Here is a 24,342-nt window from a genome sequence, read left to right as displayed (position 1 = left end):
CTGCAAAAGTTGCACAGCAGTTTCTGTAATTTACTTTGAATCACTGATTTTTAATTCTTTGCTACCTGTGCTGTCTTGTCTTTGGAATGGAAGAAGTAAGAAGCATGAACACAAAGGTTCTCCCCAAAAATCTGCTTTCTGTGTCCTATGTGGAGCCTTTATTTTCACATACAGATGTTCTCGTTGTACAGGAAATAATACTGGCATTGATCTACTGTCAACTCCTGAAAGATAAATTGTGTTTTCAAATTCTTGCCCATCTGTAGCAAGATGCATTCTGAAAAGCCATTAAGTTCCAATTAATGCATTGCGAACACCTGAGCATATGAAACAGCACATTTGTGCTACTACCTTATTCTTTTGGAATTTTCTTCCTTTTGATAAAGACGTATGAAGTTTCCTCACACCCGTGTCACCTCTTTTGCCATAGAGATTGATATAAACATTTGCAAAAGTTTCTGCTCCCCAGCGGTCACCAATATGTACAGAGACAACATACTTATAGACTGTACAAAAAGAAAAGAAAATTTAAATCAAACTGATTATCTACAAAGTGTACTTAAAAGAAAACTGCAACGCAGAGTATTTAGTAAGACTACTCCTTAGCTTTATTTCTGCAGTGGCCAAAAAAACTGCTACACAATGATTTCAATAGATTAATTTTTATGAATCCAATCTCTTCATGCTAAGCACAATGAAGATGTTCCATTACTTTCCATTGAAATTCAAAAGAAATTGGACTTGGACAATTTAGACTTATGCAGTTTAGAACTACTAAAACCTAGATAAATTCTGTCCAATTCTATTTTACTGTGCAAGATCTGGAAAATAAGACCTCATCTGATGTTTTGGGGGGCTGTCAGAAACTGAATTATTTTTGCAGCAGATAATAACTATCACAAGTCAAAGAATAACACACTGTGTAAAGTTTATGCAAATTTGAATAGCAAAGACAGATGTATCCAGATGCTGTGCTTCATTACATATAAGTATAAAAATTTATAAAATGCACTTATTAAGGTACATGACAGGAACTATAAACTTTTTGCCTTTACAGTGCTCTTGCATAAATGCATTTCTACACAGTCAGATTAGATTTTCTTCCAAGGAGGATTGTTAAATTGCACATATATTCATAGTCATACAAAAAGAATGACCAAAATTTTTCAAATGCAATTTTTAATGTGCAGTCCCGCTGAGTGAACATTTAAATAACATAATGCTGTAGTTTCTTTTAAGGTTGTGAATAGCTTTGAAGTATTCAGGGACCAGAACTTCTGCAACTTCAGTTTGGAAAAGCAGTCATGTCTCTAATCACTGTTGTCTCACGTGTAACTGCTATCTTTTCTGAATAAATGCAGTAATTCCATAAGTCTTTACATTCTAATGCATCTTTGAATATACTCTGAAACTCTCAGCGGGTCAAAAAATTGTCCTCAGGGAAAAACAAAAACCTGGGTTTTTTAGGCTTAGTTCTGATGCTTATGTTAATAACTAAAGCTATTATAAGCTAAATTTAATAGTGCCTTGGTTTAAGTCCAGTCAGTAATTCAGAAAAACCACACAACTAGTTTGCTCACTCCCCCTCCTTCCTTCCCCCTTCCCCCCCAGGCAAATAGTAAGCCCACCACAAATCATTTCCATTCCTTGAATATGCACTTTATCTTTAAAAAGCATATTGTTCATTTTGCACACCTAGAATCACACATGACACTTAGCAACAGTGAAAACCAACATGCAGCTTAACTGGAAAATTACAGTTTCTTAAGTGGTCAGCACTTTTGCTGTGCATATATGAAGACAGTTGCAATAGAGCCACTGAAGAAATCAAATCCTGACAAAGTGCTATATTATATCTGTGGTACTGATTTTTTTTCAAGAGGTTAGTTTACACTGTTTATATTTCCTCGGTGTTTTTTACCTTGTAAAGTTTTCTGGTCCTTCCTGACTGCAGGGAATTCTTTCACTAGCTCATCTCCTCTGTTAAGAGAGAGCCAGCAGTTACAGTCAAAGTTTAGTTCTTGTTTTGTATGTAGCCCTTCTAAGTGTAAAGTCTTCAAATGCCAGCCCTGAAAGCATGGCACATCATCACAGCTGACCCGAATCTTGTATACATCTCCCAGATCTCCAGTCTCAACCTGCAACAAATATCATGAGGAAGAAATGTCAGCATACTGATTAACTTACAGAGAAGTGTAGACTTCCTAAACTTAACATTAATCAATGGGACAGCTGTATTGAAGGCGGGCGTAAGTGTGATGAGAGAATCAATCCTTCTGTTATTCATTGTATGATCATGGGTGAGATTGTCTCCCTTATTTTCCTCCGTTCCCTAGTTGGTATCGTAAGCATGGTACCCTACCATTAGGGTGAGCAAAGGTTAAAATTAGTAACATCTATCTATGCATTTAAGTTCTTCAAACAAAAGGTAACATGTAAAGCTTTGACCCTACTGGATAAAGAGAGCATTAACTTAAAGGTTCCAATATCAGCAGCCAAGTTAGGTATTAAAATTAATGATAATTGCTATGAGCCTGGAAAGTTTTAACTAAATTCTCCTTTCCAAAATGGTTGGATTTAGAATATGAAATTACTTTATAACAAATTCTTTGGAAATGAGAGAGGCTATCTCTGCATAAAAGTAAATCATGAATGTGATAGAGTAACTGTAGAACGACACAGCCCTTTTCCCATACTACATATGGGAAACTCAATAGCTGGCTGCTGATTGTGGGTTTCTGTGAGACCTAGTTAAACAATTCAACCTAGGGTCACAGGAACTGGGATGATCAAACTGCAACAAGTGCTAATGATCTGCATGACATTAACCACTGCCTGGTAAGTCTTCTGAACACCTGGAAGTGGAGTGCTGCAGTCTTTCACTGGGCAACTACAAGAAAGGGTGGGAAGCGATTTTCAAGCAAAACAAGACAAAACTATTACTTTAAAAAGGTAACAGTTTTAGAAGGATCAAAACAGAAGGAGTTGCCAGTAGCCTTCTTCTTCTCCTATATTGCTTGCTTGGTTGTTTTTTTTTTTCCCCAGACTAGTCACAATATAAGCTTTGGTAACTGTTGCCAGGAAATAAATCCTTTGAGCCCCTAGTGGCACCACAGTAAGAAACTGAAGTTAGTCTCACACAGTCATGCCCTGGGACCAGCAGCATTACCAGCAGACTGTCTCCTAAGACAGAATACAGACCTTATAATAGATTGATTCATTCTGCTTCTCAACAGAGCTTTGAACTTGACAACCCTTCACTGCTTACCTAGCTTGCTTAAAGCTAGTTCATATGCCTTTGCACAGCAGCTACATATGTGCAGGGAATTATTTGTATATTATTATTATTCTTATTAGGGAGGAACCATTTTGGAAGAGAGTTGACCACCCTCGTTAATATCTGTTATGCAAATAAGAAATAGCAAAACATCACAGTATGAAGAGGAACAGTTAAGAGAAAACAAAGCAATCTGCCAAAATAATTTCACAAGAGCTAGAATTGTTTTTGATGTAGAATATATGAACTGAGGTTTATGGTAGGAAGGAATTGCACTTCATAACTTAACCCTTCCAGTCTGAATTTCTTAAGTGTCATAAGTGGTTGCTATGCCACTCCTACAAAATTTCAAGATGCAAGGCATTGTTCTTTAAGGATGAGGGAAGAACTCTTAGCACTGTCTCTACAACAGCTCCAAGGCTGCAGGGAATCTCTCCGCTCCTGAACTGTAACTCCACAGTACCCACAATAGCCACACAGCAACAGCTTTACTCTGAGAAAGACAGCACCAGACTTGTCATCTCTCTAAGTCTAGCTTGCCCTGTATGCCATCATGTATACAGAATTTAGTGCTGTCCCAGACTATAATGGACATTTGAGGAGAGATATACCTTTTGGATCTACTTCATCCTCAAAGGTTCCTGACACAGTCCCCAGTGTTGCACCATCAAAAGGAAATACATGGGCAAAATTCCTCCTAAAATATGCATTCATCTCATTAAACTTAACAGGAATTATTTAGGTTCATTGAGAGAAGAGTGCACAGGTTCTTCAACCATCTAAACTACGGTTCCTTTGCAGGCAACAAAATCTTTGCTGCTTCTCTTTCAGAACCACACTACTGACTCGTAAAGTTACTGCCTGCAGATTTTCTTTCCTGTAGATGGACCTCATGGTTGTATCACACAGCTACTTTAAATGCCATGCACAACTTCTTCCATAAAGCTCTCTGGTCTGGAGTTGCAACATTACAGATTTTGCTTATATTTATATGACAGGGCAAGCTGTACTTCACATTTTACTTTGCGTTCTGCCACACAAATTTGCAATTTCTCTGGGCATAAATACATGTTGCAATCCTTGTACAATCCTTGAAGGAAATGCACAGATGAGTTATATAGGAAAAAACATTCTGAATACAGGACCAACTATTTAAAACCCACTATTTCCTATTTTGTTTCTAGAATCACAATTTCAATTAATTCCATGACTGCCTTTGAACCAACAAGCACTAGTAATCATGCTGTCTATGATCTGTGGAATTAATCACCATTTTCAACCAAGTATATTAGATATTTAACCCCTTTTCACAGGTGTGGTGTTGCCCCCCTCTGCCACACCGCCCCCCCAGTTCTGGCCATTATTAGCCTTTCTGTTCAGCTCCACACAGCATTGCCATTATATCATTCTTGTAAGCCTTTTCTGAACTCTTTAATACAATCAGTTTTCCTTTGGAATATGATATCCTATCTTTGATCGCATAATTAGCTTTTCCCTCCATCAATGCCTATTAATTGATGTAACATGATCTTCATGTTACATCAAAGACAGACAAATAATTCATCACAAAGTATATATCCAGTGAATATCCTAGTTTTAAGTTTGCAGAATGTTTGCAAGAGGACACTTTACCTTGGTTTTTAATCAATATTATAATTTCCTAATTAATTTTTCCACTTTTATTTCTTCTGAATAGTTTTATGTAATATTCAGTACTTGGAAACTTAGCTGAACTGGATGTAATTTGTCTTACACTAAACATAACAATATTTTTTCCATTTTTTTCAATATGATTGAAAAAGCATATCTCTTATGATTAAGAGAATGTTCTGGCAAAGACACTGGGGTTTTGAAGCTCTCAGGGACAGGTAACTGATGAAGATGATTAGAGAATTTCATAACATTTTAAATCTTTTCTTTTGTGACTTACACAGGGCTTCTCCAAAGACATCATGTCTGATGTAATTAAAGCTGTAAATAGTAAAATTTATTGTTTAGATGCACATTTAAATTAAATTCCTTATTACTTTCCTGTTAGAAAAATAATTAAGAAAAGTGTGCATAAATTATTCTAGTTAAAAATATGTGGTTAAAGGACCCTAAAATGCAGCTGAACAGCTTTTAATCAGGAAGTCCAGAAATCCTGCTGCTTGTGGTTTGGAGCTTAATCTCATACTGTGAAAAGCACATGGAGTATTGCATTATGTGATTTTCTGTCATAGCCCTTAACACAAAATATATTCTGTATTTGTTGAGTATTTATGAACAGACCTACTTGAAGAGCTCTGTTGTTCATTTCATTCTAACTGTACTAGTGCTTCAGACTGTAGTTTTAGGGATCCCAATTCCATGATCTGCCAGTTGATGTATCTTTGCATTTTATGATTCTCTGGATAATAGAATGGGCATGATACACTAGGACTCTCCAAAGACATGCTCTGAGAAGATTACTCTGTAAGCCATCAGAAACACTGATGACTGCGAGAAAGAAATATATACTTTACAAATTTGCTTATTCCACGTGAGATCAACAACTGATTTCTATTATCAGCAGAATATCAAGGAAAAACATTCTTCTACTGCACTATCTGTTTACTTTCATTTTCCCAGTTATTTTTCATAGGAGATGGCATGGCTCTTTGCCATGCTATCTTTAGTGTTTGAACTAATAGCAGAATCAATAACTTTGACATATTCAACTATTTCTCAATTTATTCACTAGAAATAAAGAATTATAATTAAATTTATTCTTATTTAAGCAGCTCACACACTGTACTAAATGCCTGAGACCACTGAAACCCAACAACTGTATGAGGCAGCATGCTGCTATTTTATCTCTTTTAATTTATTCTTTATGCTTGCTACATGCAATTGTATTACACCTGTTCTTTCATAGGAGCTGGTTAGAAATATTTTGGATCAAAGAGTCATTCTGAATATGATACACATCTGTGCATATATCTGTGTGAGAGCACCTGGAAAATCAGGAATTACATGCCTTCTTGCTCTCAGTGTGTAATAAATATACCTCTGAGATTAAAATCAAACTTATATCTCAGGATAATATAAACTGCATATAGCACATAACCTGTTGTACTTTTTACTGTGCTATATTACTAAGGATATTTGCCTAGGTCCAGGATCTCGAGGGGGTTTAAAAGTTCATTTGCTTCTGCTTGTTGGAAAACTGAATTCATAGCTTGTCCTCCTGGTAATATCATGCCTCCTGCAACCTGCTGCTACAGTGGGAGAACATGAGCAAAGCTTCTGTGTTCTTCTGAACAGCTTTAGTAAGAACAAAGAAAAAGAGAGTAAAACAAAACTGGGTTTATTAGCTGAACCACCAAGAGAAGACATGAAGGTATTTATGGAGATATCTGTAAATCCCCAAATGCTCCTTTATATCAGGCCCACTATTCTAATTTCCTCAGAATGCCACAAGAATTGTAAACCACTGTAAGCAATGTGGCAAAGAGACAAAATTTCATGCACAGTAAACAATGCTCAAATAATATTAGCCTCTTCATATAAAACAAGAACACAAATAGCTAAGGAGGAAATATAGACACTCACCCAAAGCTAAATCCAAAGTATGAGCAAGCATTTAGAAAGCTCCTGGGGTGGAAGCCCAGTACGATCGTTATGGTACTATGATACCTAGGATAGTAGACCGCGAGGGACAACAATGACTGACACATAACAATACTAATTTCTCCTGGCATCGTACACAGTCACTGAAATTAGGCAGTCTTGACAAGGAATACATGCCATTTGGGAAACTACCAGCAAGTTGGCTGTAGCAGAGGTCTGCTTTATGTATTGATACTTGCCAAAATTCAGCCAGCTGGTTTGGTTTCTCTATAGACAGATTCTGCCTCTATTGACCTCTTCAGTTAATGTCAATGGCTCCTTTTGTCATTCAGTGTGTTTTCTGTCTGTTTTCCAATAAGCAGCTGCTTTCTTGTCTTTAAGATGTGCCATTTTTCTTTTCATTTACTCCCTGTAAAGTACCTAAATTGCTTTAGTTTGTTATTTAAATTAAAAACACAGGTCATTACTGTGGATCTGGTCATTAAAATAAAGCCTTGATAACATTTTCTAAATGCAGACTTGCCATTGTTTTCAGAATGTTTATTGCAGCCATTGAAAAGTATTTCTGAGCTTTATAGAACTGCCTTGAATTGTAAGCTATTTCTCTCACGACTGGCTAGAAGCTGTACTTCATGCCAATCAACAGAATTTGTAGTGACTTAGCCTAGGAAGCCAAGACAGAATTTGAACATTAAAAACATGCCTCAGATGAATCCTCTCAAAGCAGCAGGTTGCATGACAGGTGGACAGGTAGTCATGACTGTGTTAGGATTGATTTTAATACCAGCCAGATATATATGCTATTGCTTCAGGGTTCATGACACTTTGATATGCGTGAACACATTCTCCAGTGATATATGATTATCCAGAAAAATCCCCTGCCTGGTGGCTTAAGAGACAGAACTATTTTGGCAGAGTGTATACTGCTTTACAAAGGCCAAAATAAAGGGAAGAGAAGCCTACTTCTGTTCCTCAAGAATACTGTCCAGTCCTTCATCTTCTGCATTCACAAATAACTGTATGTTGCCTTTTGTACAAACTGCAATGCAGGACTTTTTAGAAAATCAGAAAAAATGCAAGATGAGCTGGTGAAGATAATAAATGGGAGCATTTTTCTCCATGATATGCACCCTTAAATGCACTTTGAAAATTTCAAATAGAACACTGCAGCTGGCTGTAGTAGAACTGGACTACCAGCAGAAGATGACCCAAAATCTGAAGTTATAACATTCCATCTTTGTAAATGAATACATCATTAGTACCCATCAAACTAGCATTCCATTTACATATATATATATATTTCTAAAAATACAAAATGATATAAAATGTATAGGCTAGGGAGGAATGCCATTATAAGCTCTGTGTAATACTGTATACTTATGACTTACAATGAATTCATCTGTTGCTCTGGGTAGAAAGCACACATGTCCTGGGGTCTGTGGAGAAAGCAAAAGCTCATCACTTTTTCCCTTTGAGCCATAAATCACAAGGGTCCTTTTACACTCCTGTGGCTTTGGGGAATCTCCGTCTGTTTTAACCTGCACTCTCCACAGTTCTGCTAAACAAAATGAAAACATCTTTAGGATCAATGTAACAATTAAACATTTGTAATATCAATGGCAGAGAGCAATGGATGTATTTGTTATTATTTCAACAAAGAATTTAAATATTTCTATGAGCTCACATCCTATTTAATAAATAATGACAAAAAAAGACAGTAATTCCTTCTCTTGAAGATAATTATAACTTAAACCAGACTTGATGAACAGAAGACAAATGTTGAAGCAGGCATGAAAACAGAAATTAACAACAAGGAATCAGGACAAGGGCTCTTTGCTTAGTTTTTTGTATTCTTTATAACAAAATAATTGCTCTAATTACAACTTAATTAATTAATTAATTAAACTTAATTAATTTACTAGTTTTCATTTCTTAAAGTGCTCTTATGTAACATGAAAAGGAAAACTACCATTTTGAAAGATTTGTAGGTGGTCTATTTGTAATAACTGGTGGCTAAACTGATGGCTAAGTTTAACAACTTGTTAAAAATGAGACTTAAACTCAGATTTTTCTAACCTTATTTGTCATACTCTGCCTGCTCATTTGTTAGATCAGATCATTCAAAGCTTTAGGGAATTCCAAAGAGGTGTTTGCACTGAACTCAACTCACAGCTTGGGTGTTTCAGAGATTCTTTTTTGGCAGGTGACCTTGACTCAGAACAGTATTTTGAGTCAGAATGCAACCAAGAAGCTATGGAAAACCATTCCAGGTATGGAAAAAATACTGTGTCTTAAATGGACGGTATAGACTAGAGTTACTTAACTGCTTCAATGTAAATCTTCCCCTGAATTCAAATGAATTATTTGAAGAAAAGACACTTGATCTTGCATGACAAAGGGAACTTAACAGTGGAAGGAAATCAAAAGCATTGTTTAGACTGGGACCAGTACCGTGACAATATGGTATTAATGGGATTAATAGAAAAGAACTATTTTTGTGTTTGTTTTTGCAAGCCTGCAATGCAATGTGCTGACAAAATGAATTTTAGAATAGTTTAATCCAGAAATAAATCTGATGTGTTTTTTTTTTTTCACAGTACCATGTGTTTTTTTCATACCTTTTCTTTTTGCCCACCTGCCTGGAGATGGAGACTGGCTGAAAACCTGTTCTGGTTTTCTTGATTTATAATTTTCCCTTGATTTTCACATTGTTTTCTTTACCTAATTCTGTTTTCCCTCTTGTTACAAAAGCTGCTTCCAAATTACAGCTGACTGTTCCCTGACTCTTCTGGGCTCAGGTACAAAACAGCAGACAAATATACATCTCACAGTCAGTTCTCAGAGTAACACACTAGCTGAAAAGATCCTTCCATATGAACTCTTTTTTTGAGGTCATTTCCAGGAATGAGTCAGATGTAGTGGAAGATCCTCATTTTGCCTAATGAGGAACTTTTGTTGTTTGATATATGTGCCAGCTTCGAATTTTATCTCCTTGTGCCAGGTTGGCATGTGGTACCCTTCAGGGTGTCACACTTGGTGAAGTCAAGCATCGTTTGAGCTTCTGCTGTTCCTGAGCACTCCGACTGTTTATGAGCAGCTTCAAATTTTTACAAAGGCTCCCAACGTAGCCCTGAACCTCTTATCCTCTCCAACCATGCCCCGTTTTGAAGGCTGTCCCAGGAACACAGCAGAGAGGAAATTAAGATAATTACTGTGTTTCCAGGTGAGCTTTTTTTCCCCTCTCTTTGTAATATTTTTTTGCTTCAGGAGAGAGCAAACCCCAAGTTAAGAGAAAGCACGGATGCATAACTGCCTGTTTCCTGCTCAAAGAGGCAGCAGGTTTAGAGAAGGTATTTCAGGCAAGGTGATTTATTTTAATTAATATCCATTATTATGTTTTTAATTGTTATTTCAGAAGACAGGCTAAGACACCAGTTGGGAGTTTTCCAGGAAATAAATCAGTGGTTAACAGATTTAAAGCCTCTTAGCATCTGTGACTCTGTTCTCCTACATTTACTTTTAATGCTTCTACAATTTGCTAACTGAGCTAACCCAGACTGACTACATTTTCTCTCAGTTCAGCAAATCCATTTAACCTGCTCATGCCAGAATAAGAAAAAAATATTTTGTCTAATATTATACTCACTGAGACAGCTACTTGGTAAAATGGTAAGAAAGAGACTGATGCCAAATAGTTATTGTATTCAGTGATTTCTATATCTCTTTCATCTATATCTCTTTTCAGGATATTCTGAAGCTCTGGAAATCAGATAGCAGGGCTTAAACACCTTGTGTTTCATATTCATGGCCACATTAAAAAAGATGCTTTTTCCCTGGTAATACTGATCTGCTTGCTTAGTTTCCTTTCAGAGTGACTAGTTTGTTAGTGTGTTATTGTACTTTTAGCTGATTTGTAAAGGTATAACCATTTTCATTGTCTGACAACTGCTATAATGAATGGTAGGGGAAAACAGAACACTCTGCAAAATAAAATGTTTCGGAATTCTCTCTTTTCTAAAATAATTTAACTAAGGGTCATTTGCTGACTTTCATAAATTGAATGGGATCAGTCATACCAATTTCCTTCCAGAAAGTCTTTTAACCACTGGTTTGGAACCTGAAAGATGCTTTCAGTAGAACTGTGAAAATAAAGCCTGAAGTGACTTCTGCACATAACAAACTGGGCAAGGTAAAACATAAAGTCAACATTTCATAAAATAATCCAGGAAACTGAAAATGAAGCCTTTTTTTCCTGTTTTTTTTTTGTTTTGTTTTGTTTGTTTCTTTGGTTTTTGTTTGCTTTTTGTTTTGTTTTGGGTTTTTTTATGTTTTTGGGGGATTTTCTTTTGCTTGGTTGTTTTTTGTTTGTTTTGGCTTTGGTTGGTTTGTTTTTATTTTCATTTGTTTGGATGGGTTTTTTTTAATATGAACAATTTATGTCTTTTTAGAGGATTGTCACCATCATTTTTATAACACATTACTCCAGTTCTTTTTTCTCTGGTGTGTTTTTGTTTTAAGACCGAAAACGACATTCACACTTTGTTAGATGTAGGAGCAGGCTGCTTACTTCCTGGGGATTGTAGGAATTTCTGTTGCCTTGAGGCACAGCAGCCAGTCTGATATTTTATTTTCTTAGGAAATTAAGCGTCCAATATATATTGTTATTGCATTTTAGAAGCAGGACCAAGCCATTTACAGGTTGGGAATTCTCCGATTATTCTTACTGAATTAACAGATACTTGTAAGGTAGAGAATAATTTAAAACCAAATTAAGTCATGTGAGAATATACTGAATATTTTCTCATATTAATTTTCTATGTATCTTAATACTAGCAACCTTGCACAACACAAGAGCCAACCTATCAATATCTATTAACTGAATTCTGTTCATGGATGTTGAACCATATTTTATTCACCACTCACAAAAGCCCACAGTACCACAGAGCACCCTACAGGAATCACACTACAGGAACCTATCTCCTTTCAAATGACTGCAGTGTGGACAACATTGGAATAAACTGTGTCTTGCCTCCTTGCTTTGAAAGAAATGTCTTAACCTATTTTGAAGCAGAAAAGGAAATGAAATAGAGAAAATAGAGAATGAAGTAGGAAAATTTCCCTACAATGTATGAAACTTTTAGAGAGTGATGCAAAGTCCTGTCCTCCCTCAAAAGAACTTCATTATTTGAGAGCTGAGAGAAGATGTCTGCTTTCTCTACCAGGACAATACACTTTATCTTTTTAGCTTCCATCAAAAGGTGGAATCACAAGAATACAAATAAATCCATGTCTATGCCTTATTTGCCAGAGCAGATGTAAACTGGAGATGTACAAAGGTTGCTGAGAAAATCTGTTATGGGCATACTGCATTTTGTCAGAATCCATAGCCAGCAGCAGTGTTCACAGAGATCTGGGATTTACTCTTCATTGAAGGTAGCATAATGCCAGCCTGGCTGAAAAAGGACCATGAGCCCTCAAGTAACCTATGTTGCAATGACGACTTTCAAACTCTCTTCCTTGGCTATGTGATTGAACAAGTTGCTAGCCTTAACCAAACAGAATGAGATTTCTGACCTTCAGAATGTCTTATAAAGTGTTCTGTTTTATAACTTTTGCTTTAGCCTTGACCTAAGCACATTGATCTTATCCGAAAAATAAATAAACTCTGAATTATGCCAATCAACTTTTTATGGCTTTCTCTGAAGCCCAGCTGCAGAGTGAAGCTCACATAGAACATGACCACATGAATACATTAAACATTGGCTCCCTAAACCAACACTGCTGCTTGCCTCTTATTCAGTAAATGTACATTGTACGGAAAGTTTTCACTTCCACTGTGAATGGGACTGCTTATCACTACTATCTGCTCTACCATGTGAAATCTTCACTGTTACAGCTGCTGGGAGAATTTAAGGCAATTATTTTTCTTTCCAAGACTCCGCATCTTTGAAATTTTCTCTTATCAGCTCTAACCCTAGAACTGTGTCATGATGGATTGACAAAGAACTGAGTACAAGACAGCTTTCCAAACCTGTTGTGATTATTACCCTCCTATGAAGCTCAGTCTTTTCACATGCAAGGTCTATGATATAACCAGTACGAAAATACAACTTAAACTGTGAACAATCCTGAGATCAGTACTACTGATCATCTTTTCTACGTAAGGCATAAAAGCACAATTTCTCACCTATCTCAGTTCCCCACTGGAATGAGCCCCTGGAGGAAGAAAAGATGGCTAAAGAGCAATTCAAGCTAAGCTGATGCATGGCTAATTGGCCGAACGCTTATTAAAATGTTCTCCTTTATACCTTCATCATTCAGAATCTCTGATCTCAACCTAAGACATCCACACATACTCTTTGGGTTCTCCTGGATGTTTTGACAGTGTGATATTTCACAAACTGATTCAGAATAAGCCACTCCTTTCTCCTCATAATCAAAATATTGTGTCTAACTGCTCTTGACATATACAGGCTCTCAGCAGCTTGTGCATCTGTGCCTGCTTATTATAGCATAATGGAGAATGAATTTGCACTGGAAAAAAACTTAGATTACTGGTAAAATATCATCTATTTTCTGAACATAATGTGAAATAGATATTATGGTTGCATCTCTGAACTCTGCACTTAGCAGAATGCAGAATCCTATTGCAAATCACTCATGAGAATCAAATTTCTCTCTGGGAAAGCCTTGACTTACCTGAGTTAATCAGTCTCCTCTTGTCAAGGTTCTGTTGCCACGGAACAATAATGCTGTTGGCTAAACTGTTTGATTGTATATAAATGATTTAATTTTCACTGACACTGGAATTAGACTGAGAGATGTGGACTCATGCTACAGAAGGCAAGTCACTGTTTTCAGAGACAAATGTAAATGTTTGGGGGCATTTTAAGTTAGTTTCTCCCATCCAGTTCCCAGACACACTTGCACAGAATATACATTTACAGTTAAATTTTTGCAAAAATACTTTTGTTTGTCTGTTTCTCTTTTCTGGTTAGGGAGAAACCCAGAGATGGTATCTCAAATTTTAAACACTTTGGAGATGCAAGCATATTACAGTGATGAGGCTGTGTTTGTAGGTATAAAAAATGGGTAATTTTTATTAAAATCTTTGTATTAATTCAACTGAATGCATATACTATATTTAGCTTCACTAACGGATATGGACTTTAAACCTGCATTATTTCTGGCTACTTCAAGAATACCCTGATGGATTTTGACCTGAAAATGTTTCCACTGACACTTCACAACACATTTTTCAACTTGCTGATATTTGCTAGGGGACCTGTCCCCATGTATTAAATGACAGTGATATTGGCATAAACAAAACAACACTTGAATCTCTTCTCAGTGGAATTCCTGGCTGATTTCAAGATAGAATAGTAGAAATATGAAGAAAAACAGAAATAGTATATGAGCAGCATGTTTTTCTCAATTACTTATAAAGGCCTAGTCCTTCCTGTAGACTATTGCCACAATTTATCTTCATTTTCTCTCAAAGTTGATAGTATATGTATACATTGAGGTCATGTGGTTACGTATTTGTCACAATACTGATTTGCAGATTGAATTCAAACAGCAAAAATAACGGTGTAGAAGACAACGTTTACCTTTAAGGAATGTCTTTATTGAACTGTCATCCTCTAAAATATGAGCAGAAAAAAAAATAAATGTAAGCAAGCTTTATTATCACTTTTCTTCTTAAGTTAAAGTCTTATCCAAAAAGGCTCTTCAGTAATAAATAGGCATTAAGTATATACAACACCAATATTAAGTATATACAACAATATTCTTCAACAAAATACTTACTATTGGCAGTTAGCTCCCTCTCAGTCTTCCCATCATCTTGATATTCATCTAACCATCTTTCATTGCAAAAACAAAAATATTAACATTAATAAAAATTATCAGTATATTACAAGTAATCTGACAATTACCTTCTCTCTCCAATAGTAATTTTTTATACCTTTAGTCAAATTATGCATTGAAACGACTTTCTAGATTGAATTATCTTTTATAAGTTCATCAAAGTTAACCTCATTCATATTAGGAGAATTTGGCTCACTCTGATCCAGGCAAATAGGAATTATCATGGTAGCTATGCGAAGTACTACAGTACTATACAAATTACATTATAAGAAATACTAAGTATTTACAGGATCAGAGACTCACCTGTGTATTTGGAGGGGTGATCTAACCTGCAGTGCTTAGCTATATCCATTGTACTTAAAATTATATATAACCTGTGCAGGTCTGGAAGTTTCTACAGCTTCTGTAGATCTGCAGCAATTAACTGAACTTCTCTTTTTACTTCTCTTTTTTGTTATTTGGATGAATTTAAGGTGCTTTCTTGAAATATCATTTCACTATAAACATATAACTATACTCATTCAGTCGATCCCCTTGTTCATATAACACTTTACAGTCTTTAACAATCTCACTTATTCAAAAATACATAAATATGTGTTCACTAACATCTACTATTCTATTGTCTCCATGTTGAGGTTACATGTGCTTAAACTGAAGGATCCATAATACATTTCACTTCTCGTATGCAAACAACCTCTATGAATAAATCTCTTATGCATGAAGTCTAAAGTCCACTGTATTTCAACTATTGTTGCAATAAATAGCTTGATTAACTTCTGTGACCTATCTCGTTATTTCCTCTTAAGAAACAAAAGATCACTAGCACTTTCTAAAAATAGAAATCAAACTTTGACACATTGGCAGAGCACTTACACTGCAGGCAAAAAAATGACAGAAGTCCTCTAGTTCTATACATAATGTCCCTAATCTTTTTCTAAGAGCTTGATAATTTCCTTTTGACAAGGCAGTTTTGCAGACAGCCCAGTGTATTAAGTATCCCACCCTTTAGAGAAGTCTCCTTGACTTTAAAAAATCTCCTTGAAATTAAAAAAAAAATCCTCTCATTCATCTACTCTTCCAATAACCATCTTTAATGCACACCAAACCAGTTAAAAAGCCTAACCACCAAAAAGGAAAACTAAACCAAAAGCCTGGTCATTAGAATAATAATTCTGAGGGGAGTAAATACTTCTTAGCTACTCATTTCCAGGAACCTTGCAAACTGAAATCCTGTTTTTTAGTAAAGAGATAGGATTCCTAGAGGAGGAGAGCTGTCTTTAATGAATACCTAAAGATTTTCAAGACTTCAAGGCACTGTTCTCAAAATAACATGGAAAAGATTTCAGCCATGTAACCCAAACTCATAAATTCTGGGGACCACATACTACAGAATATAATTATCTTGATCTAAATCAGAATTCTGCAAATTCTACTATATTAATTATCCCAATATGATAACAACTAAAGCAGATCAACACTCCACCCAACTTGGTGTCATCTGCAAACATACTGAGAGTGCACCCAATCCCATTTGTCCAGATAATTAATAAAAATATTAAACAGAACTGGGCCCAGCACTGAACCCTGGGGAACATCACTTGTGACCAGCCACCAACTGCATGTAACTCCACTGACCACCACTCTTTGGGCTCAGGCAGCCTGCCAGTTTTTTACCCAGTCAAGTGCACACCCATCCAAGCCATGAGGAGCTGGCTCATCTCTCAGCACATGGGGATGGCCTGCTTGTGCATCTTTATGATTTCCTCCTTGAACAATGTCAAGCCTTCCTGGACTCCTTTGCCTTTCAGGACTGCCTCCTGAGGGACTCTGTCAGACAGGTTCCTCAACAGACCAAAGTCTGCCCTCCAGAATTCCAAGGTACCAGTTCTCCTGATGCCCTCCTTACTTCTCTGAGAATCAAAATCTCTATCATTCCATGATCGCTGTGCCCAAGGCAGCCTCCAGCCACCACATCAGACACAAGTCCTTCACTGTTCACAAACAGCAGTGGGTGCCTTCCCTAGTTGGCTCACTCAGCAGCTGGGTCAGGAAGCTAATATCCACATGCTCCAGAAACCTCCTGGACTGTTTCCTCTCTGCTGTATTGTACTTCCATTGGACATCTGGTAAGTTGAAGTCCCCCATGAGAACAATGGCTAGCGATTGTGAGACTTCTCTCAGCTGCCGCTTCATCCTGGTTGGATGAGCTATAACACAATCCTACCGTGGTATCTGTCTTGTTGGCCTTCAGCCTGATTCTTACCCATAAACACTCAACCCTATTGTCACCATCATTAAGCTCCAAACAATCTAAACCCTCCTTCCTTAACATACAGAGCTACCCCACTGCCTCTCCTTTCTTGCCTATACATCCTGAGGAGTTTATAACCATCCATTTCACACTCCACTTGTGAGTCATCCTGCCATGTTTCCGTGATGGCAACTATATCATATCATATATTTACACATAACACTTCTTAAAACATTGAGAACTGAGAGCTTATTTATTTATGTGTGGTCTCTGTATAATTTAGATTTTTTAAAAAATCAATGCACTTTTCCTCCTATGCAACATTTGGTTTGGGGCTTCTTTGCACTAGGCTATGCTCCCTACAGAAACATTGTTATTTGTCTTCAATGGCAAAATCCTGCATTCCTTGTATCTTGAAAACCTCTGGGACAGTGCTCATTCATTTAGGCTGTGTGCACATATCTGTTCTCCAATTTTTTTCCTCAGGTTGCTGGAAGTGTAACAAATGCTTTTTCTCCATTAATGGCGTACCTATTACAAGGAAATACAACCTCCTGATCTTCCTTTCCTTCCTTATATTTGATAACAATCTTGTCCAGGAACCATCCATTGCCTGCATTGTAATGACAAAAGTTTATCATGCAAAATAATACATTTTTGTATTAAAATTAAAAAAAAAAATCCAGCAGAAACACATCATAATAGGACAGAGCTAAGCTAAATAGATAAGATATATTAACAGAATGAAAGCTTTATTATTCTGTGTCTCTCACAAGACGTACAATGTTAATTCTTCTCTGCCTTGCTGTTTTAATTTTGAGAGAAGTGAGGTTTTTTTCCTTAGAGAATGAGACCTCTGTGAAAGGTGGAAATTTTGGTTGTTTGGAGTGAACTTGTTATTGCACATAGAAGAGTATTAATTAACAAATCATTAAGACTGTTGCTGTCATTTGCAAATGGAATGGGGCTGCAGCCTTGGAAGGGCTTTGTATAGGTGCCAGTAACTGGAAAAATGGAAGATCCAAGGATCCAGGAACAGCAACTGGATAGTCTGAGTGTCTAAGGCCAGCTACTGGAGTCCTTATAAGTCAAACTGGATAGATAGATAGAGATTAGATAGATAGATAGATAGATAGATAGATAGATAGATAGATAGACTTACCATTGATGGACTGTCATTCTGATCAGCTGGAGAGGGAAATAGGATAAGGCCACAGATGTTTGTGTTTGTGTATGTGCTGAGTTCCTGTGTTGATCTGTGTGGCCAGCCATGTGCATACATATATGTGCTTTGTAAATGTGTCTCTGTGTGTGCCACCTGACAACACATACTCAGCCTTGCTACTAGTGGGACCAGCAGGCACAAACCTATGCAGCCTCACTTCTGTCAGGCTACTGATTTTTTTCTCTCCCTAACAGCAGTAACCACTTCTGCATCCGTGCTGATCTCTTGGATCACTTCCAATAATCATCCTAGTGACTGGTACAGCTCTTCTGCAAAGCACTATTCAAATATCCTGTTCTCACTGTATCTGCACCACTCACAAGTTGTCATGTTGCTTATGACATTTTGCCTTACTCACAACATTATTTAACAGCACATTGTAGCAAAATAGCATGAAGGATGTTTCAGTCAGAAGCATACAACTGTCCTATTTATTCTCATGCTCTGCATCTGAGTCTGGAAGTCCCTAGAAGGCAGCAGTCTCTGTCCCATAAGGAGGACTTGCCCAGGGAGTGCATGGAACGGAATGGTATTTCTTCTTAAAGACTTCAGGCCCAGGGCACATTAGGACACTTTGCAAGCTTCTTCCATCACCCTCTTATATTGTAGATATTCTTTAATTAGAAAGAACCTACTAGCCTTCCAATTAACCACATTAACCATCAACCAGGCAGGTCACTTTGAAACAGGTCAAAAAAGAAAAGAAAAGCGTTGCTTGTGTAAATGTACAGGAATGTATTGAAGGTTTCTATGGAGGAGAAAGTTCTTTCAGAAGATAAGACACATCATCTTGTGACCCACACCTGACCAATACCAAAACCTAGGACAAAATCCCTTTTCTTTCCTCATTCACAATGGCTGAAGAAGATCTATGCACTGCAGTCTAGGAGCCCCAAAGAAAGCATATGTTCTATGATACTTTCAAGACTCAAGGTCTTCTGCCCTATCATGCAAGCGATATCATTAGAAAAAAGGGAAGCCTCACCACTAAAGGAACCTTCATTCTTCCTGCTCAACTCCCAAAAGGTTGGGTCTCTAGATAGCCCCTGTGCTGACTCGCCTTCCTTTTCCAGCTCTCAAACCCCCAGGTTACCTCAGGCCAGGCTTATCTGGGGCTAGGTCTGGATACACTTTAAAAGAGGTCTGTGAGATCTGTCTGTTCTGAATACAATGAACAATCATCTTAATCAAAGAGGCATAAATTTTATTATAGAAAGTATTCAAGCCATTGTCCTCTTTAGACGATCCTGCAAATCCACAGATGTCTATTGCCATAGAAAAGCTTAAGATGATAGCTGACTCTGGTTGCAGATTTGTAATGCTGTTCCAGTGATATGGCTATGTTGCTTATTAAAGGAAAGACAAAGGAAGAGAGCATAGTATGGTGTCCTGGGGAAACAGAGCGAAGGTAGGCTCCACCACACTACCTTCTGTGTTATGCCTTGGCCTACTAGGATGTGAAACTCTCAGTTATACGATCATCTGTACTGCTGAAAGAAGCAAACTAGCAAACTACAGAGATACTAGAATCAAGTTTACACCCCGTACCAAGGCTGCACTAATAAGGCTACTTCTGTAATAGAATAATTTTGCTCAGAGTCTTAGACAGTACAGTCAGCAACACGGATACTGCTCCAAGCCATTTCAGAGTAGGGTAAAAGTGCTTCTCTAATCTTGGATCAGTGTAGCCCTGAACTGCCTTAAAAATCCTTCTCTTCACTTGGCTCCTTCCTAGAGCCTTCCTTAATCTGCAAATGTATTTGCAGTATTTGCATCTTTAGTGCTTTTAAATACTAGCTTTGTCTTCATTTACGTCATTCCAGAGGTGCATAACTCAAGGGCCTGTACCAAAAACACACCTCATCACAGAATTGTCTCTTTTTGTTTGTTTTTTTCTGAAAAATGTGCAAGCTGAACGCTATGTCATTCACTAAAAAAGCTCCACATTACTTGCACAGATTAGAAAAAAGCATCCAAATCTTCTACCGTTGCCCAAAGCAGCAATGGGCATTATGCTATAGCTACTCAAAATTTGTTTAGTAGTAAAGCAAGTGTTCACGATCTTTAGTTCTGTTCTGGCCAGTCTTCACAGTCTGTCTAATGAAGGATTATTTTACCTGTGTGAGCTATGCTTTCATGAGTTTTCTATGTAATTAAATAGGATTTTCTTATAAATAAACTTGAAAACAAAGAGTAGGATGACAGTATTTGACATTAAACTCATGTCCTTTTTGCTTACTATTACCACTGTTTTTCACCATCCCGCCACAGTGACCAGTCTGCAGGAAGACTTTTTATCACTGCATGACCTTCTGTCACATTTTGTATAAAGGATGCAATATAAATAAAGTGCATTGTGTTTAAAAAGGGCTTGAAAACAGATTGGTCTCTGGGAAGTTAAATTCTACCTGGACCGGGTCCATCACGGCTAATCAGAACTTTCTCCAAGTCTCCCAGTGAGACAGCCTTTATGCAGAAAATATCCATCTGTGGAACCATACAAAGAAAATGATAACAGCTATTGCTTTGATGATAACAGTATAGAATAGTTTATTTTCTCTCTCCTCTTTTTTTTTTTAAAATTAATAGTAAGGATCCTTTAAAGCTTTCTAAGGTAAATAACATCTCAAGATTACTCCATAGAGACAGCACTCAATTCCTTTAGCATGACACAATGATCAGTTACAAAGAATTATTTGGTCATCTCTGTATTACTCTTTCTAGTCCTATCTGCCTCACCAAGACTGGAAAACACACTTGGGAATAAGGACTTAGAGCTTGCTTCTAAAATTCAGTGATCTGTTTGAGAGAAGAAAAAAGGTTGTTACCATTTTCTGTATATGTGCAATGTAAGTAACTAAGAGTACTCAAATTCTCCTATCCAATGTTCTCAATGAATTACTGATCCAGAAGATCAGTTATTCATATGAGGTAATTCTGCAAGTAATTTTGAATAAAGAAAATATATGAGAAAATGGTAAACTGCTTGAATAAAACTAAAGATATTTAGACTTGAAGAAACAATCTGCTAGCTATAAATTACTTTTATTGATCAGAGATAGCATTGCTATTACTTCACCTGTCCTTGTCGAAATTTTACATTATTATTCTTAGATCTGTGGAGCTTCCTTTTGCCAGCATCTCCTCTTGTCCCAATGAGGTTGATATAAACATTAGAATCCGTTTCAGCACCAGGTTTAGCACCCGTGTATACATGGACCTCATACACCAACACTAGAGGAAGAAAAAGCTTGAGATTATCCTTGTAGTGTGCACATGATTCAAAAGCTTTCCCACCAAAATTTTGCCAGAAGACTGCACTGACTTTCAAGTTTGAAATTAGCAACAACTACACATGCATTTGTCACTTCCACATTCAAATATTATAATTCACTGCACAAAAATAAGAAAATACCAAGCTGAAAAGTGCAATATGCTGAGTATCGCTGTGCATTGCTCAGCAAAGCAGCTCATCAAGGAAGTGTTCCCTAGTGCTCCATTTTCTTCTCTCACTCCCTGTTGACTATTCATGATTTCAGGACCTGATTCACAAGGTCTTTCTTGGCACGTTATCTGGAGTTCAACTAACTGTGCCTAGTCATGGTCACAAACAATAGCTGTTTTCCACTGGTACCAAAGCATTTTCAATCTCCAGATTTATGCAAAACAGAATTTTCTGGGTGGTCAACCTTCATTTCATTTTAACAGGAGAACAGTAATCATGAATCCTAGGGGGGTTAGATTTTCACATCACATACAAAGGTGAGCAAGTAGATTAATGGGCTCCCTCATCTATAATAAGCAGACAATTTGCATTTGAAAGTTTCAGTATTTATCACTAGTGGATGCTAGCCCTTTTAAAACAGCTTTCAGTGAAAATATATTTATAACTTTTTCATGCCTCTCCTTCTAGTCTAAACCAAAGTCTTACACACAAAAATCTACACTTATCTTCAAAGAATTCTGGAATATAATTCAGAGCTACTGTATTAACATATTTTGCTCCATACTAATATTGTCTTTATAATTATTCAGATATGCAAACTTATTTAAATATATATATTTGTAGTACTCACATGCTCTTATATTTCATTTATGATTAAGAAGAAAAAAAATCCTGTTTGCATCTTACTGGCAATTTTTCCATGCAGTGTTTCTATTCTAATCACAGCTGGCCATTTCTGCTGTGATGTAGTAGATCACAGAGATTGCTCTTTCACTAATGGGTAATTTTAATAGTTCTTGGGAGTGAAGAGAGGCAGTAGAAGCCCTAACACACAATTAAGCACTCCTGTTAAGAAGAAACTAGGATGAAAACAGAAAATTATAACAAAATGCTTGAAACCGAGCAATATTCTACAAAAAAAAAAGAATTAAAATACTATTAAGCTTAAACCACCAAATAGCTTGTAGAATCTGACATTTCCATCAATTTTTAATTCACTGGACCCCAAGGCAGCTTATAAAGTTCAAATGTCCACCATCACTGAAGAACAGCTATTTCTGATTCCCGGTAGAGAAGCTAAACAAGTAGTAAAATAATACTGCAAATAATTAAGGGAAAAAAAATAGCCCTACATATATTAAAAGGTAAGCAGGAAGTGTTGATGTTGACTGTATGCTTAACCAGATTAGGATATTTCTTTTAAACTGCATCAAATTGTCTTAAACTGGTAAAGAGAGCGTCTCCAACTCTTTATCGCTATTACAACTTTAAGTCAAAATAGGTGTTGTGACCCTTGGTCTATTATTTTCTGTAACTCCAAGCATTCATTTAAGTTCTTATGTCCATACATTAGTGTACCAACCCAGCCCGGGACATATAACTGACCTTAGTAATACACACACACATCTTCAAAAATTTGGTAGAGCATTATAAAAACTAATTTCAGACTTTTAACATAAAAACTTCATATTAAAACAAATGGTAGGTATGAATTGCAAGTAACAAAGATAAATGGACCTGATAATTAGCATAATTGAGCTATATATCCAAATGACATTTTATATCCTCTTAGTCTAATCACACCTGTGTGCAGATTAGAAGCAGGAGAATATAAAACAAACAAAAAATTGGCCAAAGGACAGAGGATAAGGGGAGACAGCAAACTATGACAGGAAACATGCAGCAAAACAGAGAGTCACACTACCCATGAAAGGGCAAATATGAGTCGGTGTGGAAGAGAGGTCACACTTCCAAAAGAAAACCTAACCGTGATATTAATCTATGAGCAGCCATTTGAATTACCCATGGAGCAAGATCGCAGATTAGTAAAAGCAGGGACATATCCACATGAAGTCTCCTCCATGCTTTTACATTCTTACTTACATTTTCAGTTTCGATAAAGAAAAACATCTGTGGGAGCTAAGGAAATGGTAGAGACTTTATGTAATGAGTGTTTATATACAAAGATTGGTGTCTGCATTACTTATACCTACAACTAAATTCTGTGATCAAACCTGCAAAATTTAAGTACCTATGAGCACAATTTCAAAGCATATTCAAGGTTTTAAGAATCCTTTAACAATAAATTATGATAAGAAGAAAATACCAACAAGTTCTTTCTTTCCTGAAGGGAGAACACACCAGAACAGAATAAGAGATAATTATAACACAACACAAAGATATTAACAGATAAATGAATTAGAGTTCCTTTTGCAGTACTGTGCATCTCTGTGGTAACCAGAGAGATGATAATGATCTAATCAAATACAGCTTTCTGTTGCTACAAGACTAAATAAATCAGTCTGAAGTAGAAAACATGCACATGTTGAAATGTAAAGAACTGGAAAATATTTTCCATAGCTCCTTGGGTCTATACGTCTTTGCCATTTGGAAAACGTTAGGTCTGGCATTTATTTAGGTTACATGATCTGCATTATTTTTAAAGGAACCTTCTTAACAAAAAAAGATCAATTTGTGCTTTAAATTTTTGTACAAATTGACAATACAGGCTGCTATATAAGGATAATAAATGGAATGTTCATTTCCCTTATTTGTTACAATACATTTTATAAGAAATACATAAAAATATAAGCAACAAAAATATTCTCCAAAACACATTGTACATGCCTACTTCGAACATGTCACTATGGATAAATGAACGTTCACTAAATAGATTGTGGAGG

At 36.6% G+C, this 24,342-nt stretch overlaps 1 protein-coding gene across 4 annotated transcripts in view; it reads right to left on the bottom strand.

The window, feature by feature from the left end:
- Positions 1-24,342, bottom strand: part of RP1 (RP1 axonemal microtubule associated) — a 209,220-nt gene that overhangs the window by 69,888 nt on the left and 114,990 nt on the right. For all 4 annotated transcript variants that reach the window (XM_057397796.1, XM_057397798.1, XM_057397797.1 and 1 more), the window contains exons 27-34: positions 21,293-21,447; positions 20,622-20,700; positions 17,520-17,601; positions 14,678-14,733; positions 14,479-14,511; positions 8,257-8,426; positions 1,922-2,138; positions 352-506 (exon numbers count right to left, since the gene is read on the bottom strand). In XM_057397796.1, the coding sequence (XP_057253779.1) occupies positions 352-506; positions 1,922-2,138; positions 8,257-8,426; positions 14,479-14,511; positions 14,678-14,733; positions 17,520-17,601; positions 20,622-20,700; positions 21,293-21,447 (947 nt within the window). The remainder of the gene's footprint in view (positions 1-351; positions 507-1,921; positions 2,139-8,256; positions 8,427-14,478; positions 14,512-14,677; positions 14,734-17,519; positions 17,602-20,621; positions 20,701-21,292; positions 21,448-24,342) is intronic.

This window comes from Pezoporus wallicus, unplaced genomic scaffold (assembly GCF_028554395.1).
Source record: "Pezoporus wallicus isolate ANWC-B61680 ecotype Strahan unplaced genomic scaffold, APGP_CSIRO_Pwel_v1 contig_227, whole genome shotgun sequence".
NCBI classification, from domain to species: domain Eukaryota; kingdom Metazoa; phylum Chordata; class Aves; order Psittaciformes; family Psittacidae; genus Pezoporus; species Pezoporus wallicus.
Note: the sequence above shows the minus strand (reverse complement) of the source record. Positions and strands in the feature narration are given on the sequence as shown.